The 10,592-nt window shown below is 34.2% G+C and overlaps 1 protein-coding gene across 1 annotated transcript; it reads right to left on the bottom strand.

Annotated features, from left to right (window-relative positions):
• Positions 1-1,121: 1,121 nt before the first annotated feature.
• LOC107020427 lies at positions 1,122-7,876 on the bottom strand. The gene is made up of 9 exons (XM_015220779.2): positions 7,666-7,876; positions 6,709-7,499; positions 4,984-6,113; positions 3,965-4,250; positions 3,630-3,854; positions 3,102-3,275; positions 2,266-2,442; positions 2,073-2,186; positions 1,122-1,620 (listed from the first exon to the last, which is right to left on the bottom strand). The coding sequence occupies exons 2-9, from the start codon at positions 7,360-7,362 to the stop codon at positions 1,285-1,287; spliced, it is 3,096 nt and encodes a 1,031-aa protein (XP_015076265.1). The 5' UTR covers positions 7,363-7,499; positions 7,666-7,876; the 3' UTR covers positions 1,122-1,284.
• Between the last annotated feature and the right edge of the window lie 2,716 nt (positions 7,877-10,592).

Raw genomic sequence — 10,592 nt, 5'->3', positions numbered from 1 at the left:
ATATATATATATATATATATATATATATCGATTATAAATGATAAATATTAATAGATTAGATATTTAATTAGGAATTAATCTTAGGAAGTCTAAAAGTTCTTAACATTTAATTAAATTTATACAATCAAATATTTAAATATTTTATAATAATTTAATTTATAAAAAGGATAAAATCGTAATTCAACTTTCAACTTTTTTGTTCATGCTTTTAGTAATATATGATGATAATACATCAATTCTAATTATTTGGTGGCTTTCTAAACACTCTTAAAAAATGACTTCCCTATATAAGATAAAAAGAATATTTTCCACAACTCTTTCAACCTCACCACCAAACCCCTACTCCTTATACTGTTGGGTCAAGGTTGGATCCGAACCAAATTAAGGGTCAAGGTCATGGATCGGAGTCTTGATTTAGGTTAGACATTGGGGTCGAAGTTAGGACCTGACTCTTGTACCGAATCCAAACCCAAGACCCGACTTTCGACCCCGACTCTTAACCTCCAACCTGACACTCAACTACTTGACTCCCAATCCAAGTTTTGACCCTAACCCAAAACCCTACTCCCAATTTGACTGAACTCTAGACCCGAAACCCTACTCCCTATTATAGTTATTTTCAAATATAGTGTTCTAGTATTTTCCCAATAATATCTAAAAATGTTGTAGGGCAATACAATTTCTTCTTACTAATCCAACCCCCGAACACTAGTTAAAAACTCACTTATTCTTGGGGAAAATATTTTCTTTCATACCAAGAACACCCTAAGTTTAAGTTCATCTGCTTGGCTTGATAAATGATAACAATCACTAGCCCAATCACTATATCAAAAGTGAGCTTTAGCGACAATTAATTAGCAATTGATGTTAAATATGTATTTTAGCGGCAATTAACAGTCCCTAAAGTCTTTAGAGATATTGAATCTAATGACACTTAACTAATGCTGATAAAGACTTTAACACTATTTATTAATGTATCTATTTATTGACGCTAAAAGTTGTTTTTGTTATAGAGTGTCACCCTACCCAATTGACAATTCAAAAGGCATTCTTGGTCATAGTTTGGCAAGACAGAAATTGCTAGGAATTGAATCAATAGGCTCAGGGTGTGCCCCCTAGTCTTGTGAAACCATTGGAAAATATGAGACCCCGACCATTAAATTTCAAGTCGAAATAGTCTTGAAGTTCATCTATATATGTATATGTGCATTTAGCAACTAAAGAAAGAAAATCAACAAAACTTTGGACCTCGCTTTACATATTTACATTACCGTGGTTCGTTCTTTACTGTTCTTCAGCTCTCCACACTTGCCGGAGCAGCTGATATCTAACAACTTTCCGATCACCCCTCCCCTTGGCGATCAAGTTGATCTTTGCTAGATTAGGAGAACCCCGAAATCTATCAGCTACTATTGAACTCAAGGGCGAGTCCAATTCATCAAGCTCATCATCACTGGTGTATGATTTCTTAAGTACTGACGAACTGCTTCTTTGAAAGGATTGGTTTCCAGTCTCTCCCAGAAAGGTTTTAATGGACCTTACTGAAGGAGGTAAATATGTAGTAGGCGATGCAGTGAACGGGACAGTCGAGATAGATTCTTCAGGAGTATCCTCAGCATCCTAGATTAAGAAATGACGCATTCATGACAAAACTGATCTTTTAATAAAATGGAAGTTTGAAAAGTCTCAACCACAAGCATCAATGAAATTGCATGAAGCATTACTGTCAAGGTGCCGTTTGTTTGATGTTTTGAGTTTGCATAGCTTGAAGTGTTTGTTTGATGTTTTGAGTTTGCATAGCTTGAAGTGTTTGTTTGATGTTTTTGAATTTGCATAGCTTGAAGTATTTGTTTGAGCTAAATCTTGAAAGAAAAAGTCGAGTTTTTGAAAATTTCCAACTCAGTTTTTCAAATGTTACAGAACAGCAAAACTTTCAAGATTTGGAAATCTAATGTTTTTCAAGATTTAAGTTCAAACAAACACTATTTGGAAACTCAGAAACTAAGCTTGCAAACTCAAACTCCAAAATTTCAAACAAACTGTAATTAAACAAATTTGAACAGACTACCAACCTCAGAATCCAGTGCCCTAAGGACCTCCGGGGGAACAGGGGTTGGACAGAATTCATCTGGAACAAAACCACTGAGCACCCTACTAATCAAAGTAGGACCAAGTATAGGACAAACCTTGAAACAGCACAATAAGAAGAAATTTAGCATACAGCATGATGAAATGCATCGAACGACGTAATGCCAACAGACTCACCTCTTTCCTAGTTTGAGGATCAGCGAGCATTTCAAAGGGAAGCATCATTAGATCACTTAGAGCATTGAGCAGACGGAAAGGCTTGGCGGGACCTGGTGCCTTGTCTTCATTATCACCTGAGGCATCATTTTCCTCAATTCCAAAGAGAGTAGATAGCCATCTAGACCAGTCCCCAATCTGCCAACAACAAATAAGTCACATTCTAATATACTATGCAAAATCATTAGTACATTAGGCTGATAATCTATATCTACTAGCTTTTATTAAGAATCCTGGCGGTATACAATAGAAGGTGTATACATGCCTCCACCGCTATTTACTTTATTTATTTATTGCAAGTCCACAACATTTAATTTATGGAATGGAAAAACATTCTTATTTTAACCCATCCTTTATCTGAAGCTGATGCATATTAGGAATGCTCAACTGATTTACTTCGTCTTCCAGTGTAGCTAAGAAAATGTAATAATCTTCAGAGAACCTTCTTTCCCTATCAATAAGATCTCTAAGAATCTTGTTTACCCTGTCTAGCTGAACTAAGAGTCTAACATAGATTTATAGAAACTGGTTCATTTTACGTGCAGGCAGATGTTTCCTACTCTGAAGAACTTCTATATTGGGTAAGAAGAATGACTTTAAGAGTTATATCATCTTGGAAGATGGGCATCTAGAAGGAGTATCAATCTATAGAAGACCTTTCACTAATTTTGAAGTACAGGCAGATTCTTCTTTCAAACTCTGAAGAACTCCCATATTGGGTAAGAAGAATGATATGTCGATTATATCAGTAATGCATCACCGATTAAGCTATAAACCACTGGAGCTTGACTACTCACAGCATTTTTTAGTTGAGCACCGGCGCCAAAGCTTGATTTCCCTGCAGGGATTGGGAGGACCTTAGAATCAAAAATGGGATCTGATACTGGATCTGTTGGCATTTCTTCAGCTGATTCACGGAGGATTGCATTGAACATAGCCACATCCAATCTACTCACCAACTGTTCCATTACCTGTTATAAGCCATAAACAAGGAACTTGACACCTAAATCCACTAAATTCAATCAGTAAAATTGAGAAAGCAGATATGCAAGGTTTTTCAGGTGTCATGATGCACATGTAGAGACTAAGTAGTCCTAGTAACAGAAAGTATAACTTCTCATTTAGCCGCAGAAACAGAAATTCTGTACTAACATTAATAACACCAGAGTGCATGTTTTCATACACGGGAAAAATGATATTGTTACAAGAAACAATGCAGTGGAATACTAACTCATGCCAGTTTCTAGTATACGTTCAAATAAGCTCTTCCAGGAGGTACACAATTGATTCTGTTGAACAGGGATATGAATGTGCAGTCAACTTACCAATCTAGCCGGCAATGGCAAGCAGCCACACTCATGTCCTCCTGCCCTAACTGGGCAAAGCCTTTCACAGGCATCTTTGAAAGCCTTCTTCCAGAGCTCAATGGAGAAATTACCTTGCTCTTGATCCCCTAAACTAGACCTGCGTCCATAGGTTTTCTTAACACTTGAGCTCATTGATCTGCCACCAGAGTTTGCAGCTGTATTTTGCATGTGTGGAGTCAAAGTCTGCATGCCATAAAAACAAAATAAGTCACAGCAGTGATGTAAAAATGAAATATGTTTTGTTGAGTCAAGGAACAAGAGAGAGAGCAGCAGAATCAGATTTAAAGATCAACCTGCCACCACACAGATTCCACAATGCGGGAGAAAATCCAAGCTTCAACTTGTTCCAGTGCAAGCATAAAGGTTTCAATATCTTCCCAGTCACTGAGTTCTTCTGTTAGACTATCGTTGACACCTTTATTGAAAGAAACCTCATTCCTTTTTTTCAAGGATCTTCCGTTTAAACTAGTTTTGCCCATATTGCTCTCGGCATATGGTCTATCATCTTCTCTCCTTCCTCCAGCAGCCTGGCTAACAATTGCTCTCAACATGACTGAATTCGACAACCAAAAAGTCAACCTGTAAATCAAGAAACAGACGGCTGAAATCTTCTGTGGTACAGAAAGGGTAATCAGTTTAATTCATCTATGCCCGTTGGAACTCATTAATGATACTATCTTTATTTCCATAGCAAAAATAACTAATATTTCTAATTATAAACAGTGTAATAGGATGATGAGACACCTGAATTTCGACTCACATGATTGCAGGAAAGACCAATACATCACAAATGTTACCATCTTAACTTCTAAGAGGCATGAAATTGATATCTAATACTGATAATTATATCTGTGGATGATGAGACAGCTGAATGTTGACTATCAGGTCTTGGCTTCTAGAATTATTCTTTCTCCAAAATTCCTAAAGAAACAGTGGTCAGGTCCTGTGAGCCAAATTTGGAATTAACCTCATCAGAAGCTACTCGTAAAAGAAAGAAAAACATATGATCACCCATACCATGGATTTTTTGTTGAGCAATCAAAATTTTCTCCATTTCATTGACTTACATTACTGCTAGCTTCTTCTATTCTAAGCCACTTTTTCAATGGAAAACTAGAATCTTTTCCCGAGGCTACTGGTACACGGTTCGAAACTCGATTAAAAGTGACCCCACCCTTTATCCTATGGATGCGAAACTACTATTGATGATAAAAGTAGTGTTCAGGCTAATACAATGGAATAAAGAATATGATTTACAAAGCCAAAATTTAGGCTTGCACCAAGTTCCTTAACGTATTTAAAGATGACTTACCTTGGAACATCATTTCCGCAAGCTTTTGAAACCAAAACTAAACCTGAGACAGCAGCTCTTGCAGCACCTGCCTGTTTAGCTCGGGATTTTGCTCTGCAAGCATTAACATAAAATCGAGAAAGGCGCCGAGCAGGAGCATGGACCTTGTGTGCAGAACTGCCATGCTCAGCCACTACCGAATAAAGGCTAACCTCGACAACTGCCGCTTCCCTTAGTTCTTCCTCAAGTGTCTCTATTCTAGACTTCCCTTCATTTTTTCTGTCAGGAGATCCATTCATTGGTTTATTACCTTTACCATTATACCGAGCATCTTCCGAAACATGCTGTTTTGCAGACTTCTCTAGATTCTGGCTGTTACCAGGAAGTCCACTTCTGTTAGCATGCTTTGATTTACCACTGGTGATGCTTGATCCCTGCAATCCAAGTACCTTATTCGAATTAAGAGTATCACCTTTCAAAAAACTGTGTTTCCTACCTGATTTGACTTCTGAAAAATGAGGAATCTCTTTTAAACTCCCTTCATCCTGATCAATCTCTAGAAGCTCCATCCCTTTTCCGTTCACCATATCAACATGTAAATCTTTGAGTACTGTACTTCCAGTGTGTCCCTTTGGTTTATCTCGGAAGTCTTGACAGCGATCGCTATATGAATCGGCAGGGTCAGTGTTATCCTCATTCGATTCATCGAGATAGCTTGTGTTGGATGCAAATCTATGAACACGTCCATTTTCTGCAGAGAGTTTGATACCGTCTTTGGGGAGACCTTTCTTGTCAGCATTATCTTCTTGAACATCATACATCAGACTTTGCTGCTCGAGGGCTGTCACAGAGGTGCTTGCCTTCACATTTTTATTTCCATAACTTTGTAATGAGGAAGAGGATCCTGCTACTTGGGAAGCAGACTTCTTCTGTATTGATGTCATACTTCTTTCAGAAAATTTAGACAAAGAAGTGGTGTTACTCACATAATTTTCTCTGTTTAAAGATATGCTACTTGACAACCCTGGAGCCACATTTCTAGAACTTCTACTTGTAGAATCCATGAGCATTGCTGCAGAGTCCATTCCCAAAAGTATATCACGTTCTGGATTGTCCCTCAGCACGTTATCAGTTATGAATTCATGTGCAACCTAAAATAAAATCATGGTATAAAATTAGTTTACAACTTTCCATGACAGATAGGCAGACATAGGGAAACACACCATACAACCTACAAAACATTTGACCATAACATAGAACGCCTCCATATGTTACCATACAGTCTATCATCACAGGGGAGTAACTAGTAGACAAACAACTTCCCTACAGACTTCCGCATATAGCAAAACACTTCTTTGTCAATATGAAAGGTGAAATTCAGGATCCTGCTAAATCAGTCATCCGGGAGTCAAGGAAATAGAAGAGCGAACATTATCTCCTAACCGCCACTGTAAGTGAATTAGACACCTGTTTCAAACTCGAATTGAAAGGAATATTTTCAACAGCAAGAATTTAACCAAAATGGATAAGTATAATGGTTTGGACTACTTTTGACAGTTTTACATAATAGCCTAAGATTTGATTTTCATTTCCAATGACTGAGCACGAATAAAAATTATTGGAGCTGGTTAAATAAAAGAAGTCTATTAAATTAGAAGAGATAACCCAAAGCATTTCTTGACAATGACTAGTTAAGCAAGCTCTTGGATTCAGAATAACAAACAAGAATATAAATGTTACAAATACCTTTCCTTGTTGAGATGGTGAAAACCTTGCAGCCTCAGCAACATTTTGCGATGAATGTGACGATTCATCATCATCAGTGAAAGATGCAATCTCATCATCATCCTCATTTCTTCCATTCACTGAATCTGCAATGGATTCTTGTCCATCCCCTTCTCTGGATACACCAATTTGTGATGAACTTGAGCTACCCCTCTCAGTAGGATGTATGCTAACAAACAGAGCTGGTTGCTCAGAGCTCTTAGAACTCTTCTTGCAGCTGACTGGAGTGTAAATAGACACAACCTCCTCAATCAGTCCAAAATCTGCAAGATTTATTACTGATGTCCCCAAGAGTTGTCCTCTCGTTGTCTTATCCTTACGAAGCTCATATAAATAGAAGTCCAAAAAATTCTTCTGGAACTTGTCATGTGCCTTCTTTTCGCGACACAAAGTTAACGAAAGGGTAAAAGAGTCCTTGAATTCAATGGTACCATCCCCAACAGTAGACACAACAGAACCAGAGTTCTGACCATCATTTTCCCATTGAAGCAATACAGATTGAACAGACTTAAGGGACTGTGATGGAGGCCAAGGCTTAATCTCATCTACCTGAATAACATACTCCACCTGAACAGAAGCACCCTTTTTGTGCTTTGACCTCAGACCAAGAACCATTGCTTTAACTTAAATCCAAAAGGGTGTTGGTGGATAGATTTAATCAATTCGAAAGTGAAGTAACACCAAAAAAAACTTACTTCAAAGTCAAGAAATACAACACAATCTGTTTCAGAACTCCCAAATCAGCTACTTCCCTAAAACCACACAACAAATAAAAAATGCAATTTTTTAGTACTTCCTATTCATTCATTCTGCTAACCTTTCAATCAACGAAAGAAAACACAAAAAACAAAAGCAAATTCAATAGGATGTAACAATTCAAAGAACAAAATCAGAAGGCAAAAGGATAAAGTGTGTTACCAGTAGACAGCTCAAAATGAAATCTTTAGATCTTGTCAGCTACTTTAAGCTTTGTGGGTATGTTTGTAGTGAGAGTAAAGATGAAAACTTTAATGGAAAAAAGGTAACCCCAAAGCTAAAGATCTGTGAAAAACTTGAAGATGAAGAAGATGCCAAGGAGGATTTGGAAGTTTACAAGTCTACTTCACTCACTTTCAATCAAAACAATTTTATATTCTTTTTCACATGCAACCTCTTTTCACACCACACCATCCTAAACTCCAACCTTATTATTAATTTTAGGAAAAATGCACAAATAGCGTCTCAATTCATGTTCGAAATTCTAAATATCTATAATATATTAAGGTTTTATTATTACTGAATTTATTTTATAAATAAAGTTTTTATCCATTTTCGATGGCACTAATTTAAAAAAAGAAGTCAATCAGAATTAAGCCCACAAAATAGTGTCATGTAAGTCGAAAAAGGGTAAAAAATTACTTATAAAATAAGATCAGGGATAATAGAACCTTAGTACAGTACAAGCGTGTTTCTGAGATTTCAGACAAAAGTGTAAGGATACTTATGCATTATTCTTAATTTTATTCTCAAACTATTAAAAATTTTAAAAATATATTTTATTTGGTTAAGAAATTTAAATATATTGATAATTTTATAATACGAAAATAACATACTTTTAAATTAATAAGTAAATTTAGAGGTGCTTTCGAGTTTCAACCCTTTCTAGCCTTTTTATTAAAATTGCCATGTCCCCTTTTTAGAGTTTCTAATCATTTGTCATATTTTAGTATGTTATATTAGAATGAAACTAATAATTTGAGTTAAATTTAAAAATATTCTTGACTTCTTATCACTTTTTTTATTTACCATATTGCATTGTACATTGATTTTAACAAATATTTTTTGTATTCAATCTTCTAGCTCTGCTCATAAAATGTATTTAAGATGTTGATATGAATTTAGTTAGTTAAATTTCAAATGCGGAAAAAAATGAAGTATTAGGACAAGGACTTTTACTGTCTATATAGACGGTTATATATTTAATAATAATAATAGTAGTAATAAGTGCTCCTATTTTAAAAGCTACTCTTATTATTTATTATTATTATCATCATTATTACAAAGTTTTGACTTGTAATCCTCTTATAAATGCACAAAAATAATAAGGTGCAATTGATGATATATATAGGCATACCTAACCATGTTTGTGGCAATTTAAAGAACAAAATTTTAATTTTGAGTAAAAGAAGAAGATAGAATTAAATTAGGTACAAAGTTGTTTTTCAACTAAAGAAAAGGCAAAATATATTTTTCTATAATAATTTAAAGTCGCGAGAAATACTCTTAAACTTGGAATGAATTGTTAATTTCGTTTTCAAATTATTGACACTCTTAAAAGCACCTTTCTATTTGATTAACTAAACTTAGATACATCATCGATCTACCACATGAAATGACAAGTGATCTCAAATCTATAAGAACATGAAACTTTTTATAAAAGTCAAAAAAAATATTAAAAATATCTAAACTTGATAAAAATTTAAGGACGTATTTATTTTCGTTCACCATCACATTTATTAAAAAAAAATGTCTACGATGAAGATGACGTTACACGTATCCATTATTTTCTTTGTTTGTAATGACTTTGAATCCTTATCTCACAAAACTAAAGGATATGCACTTCATTTTTCGGTTTCATTTTGTATTTTTTAGGAAAAAGAAAATTCAGTTCCAATTGAAATAAATTTATTTTGGTCTGATTTTTCTCTTTTGGTTAAGATTTTCTTAATTTGGTTATTCAATTATATCAAATAAAATATTTTGAATTTCATATATAATTGAATAGCTATGTTTGTATGAGCTATCTATCTATAATATTTTCTATATTTATCCGAAAAGCATGAACTTAATTAATTTATAATTTTTTATACTACTTTAAAAGCATGAATTTCCTGACTCAATTAAATTAGTACAGTAGCCCCAACTAAAAATACTCCCTAACTTGAACGTTAAATTAGTATAATACCTTCAACTAAAACATTCAATCTAATCTATTTTATATTTATATTTATTTACAATAAAAAAAATACACATTTTCACATTGAATGATGCTGATTTTTTGAAAGATTGTGACAGTTTTAAAAGAGAAAATGGTTTAAAAAACTCTAACTTTGGTCGTACGATATCAAACTTTATGGAGGACCTTTTACTCCCGAACTATTAAATAGTGTATTTTTTTACCTTCTGAACTATTTAATAGTGTATTTTTAAAGTTATATATGTGCTCACGTGGACACATTACTATTTATAATTATGCAATATTTGTTATGTCCACGTGGACACATATATACCTCTAAAATATACTACTCCCTCTGTCTCTATTTAGTTGTCCACTTTAGAAATGACACACATATTATGGCACCAATGATTATCATAGGTTACTTACAATTTTACCCTTATAGTACAACTCTCCAGTATAATAAATGTATTTTCTGATTCCAAAAAGAATGCATTACAACTTAGTAGTACTAGAAATTTTCTAGAATTAAATAAGGACATATTAGGAAAAAAATTATTGTACTTTCTTGATTTGTTAAAATGGACAAATAAATAGGAACATATATAAAAGGAAATATCACTACACCATTTTAGGCTTACGACCACACTTATTCTGGACTACACTTGTAAAGTGTTGCCTAAAGTAGTTTTGGGAACGCTTTTAAAGCGTAGCCAAAATTTTTAACTTTTAGCTACAATAATTTTGGCAACACTTCAAAAGTGTACTCTTTAATAATATAAGATACACTTTATAAGTGTTGTTAAAATATGATGTAATTGGCAACACCTATTTACATATATGACTACACTTCTAAAATGTCCTATTTTTATAATTGAAAAAACAACACTTTATAAGTGTTGCCTTAAAA

The sequence above is a fragment of the Solanum pennellii genome, chromosome 5, assembly GCF_001406875.1.
Source record: "Solanum pennellii chromosome 5, SPENNV200".
NCBI lineage: Eukaryota > Viridiplantae > Streptophyta > Magnoliopsida > Solanales > Solanaceae > Solanum > Solanum pennellii.
This window is presented reverse-complemented; position numbering and strand designations above follow the sequence as displayed.

What these genes read in the sequence shown, in the direction of transcription:
- LOC107020427 (XM_015220779.2), bottom strand. Translation starts at nt 7,362, where the DNA reads ATGGTTCTTGGTCTGAGGTCAAAGCACAAAAAGGGTGCTTCTGTTCAG. An exon ending in CACCATCTCAACAAGGAAAG is followed by an intron (nt 6,114 to 6,708) that starts GTATTTGTAACA and finishes ATTTTATTTTAG; the next exon opens with GTTGCACATGAATTCATAAC. An exon ending in TTAGGGCACTGGATTCTGAG is followed by an intron (nt 1,621 to 2,072) that starts GTTGGTAGTCTG and finishes TTCTTAATCTAG; the next exon opens with GATGCTGAGGATACTCCTGA.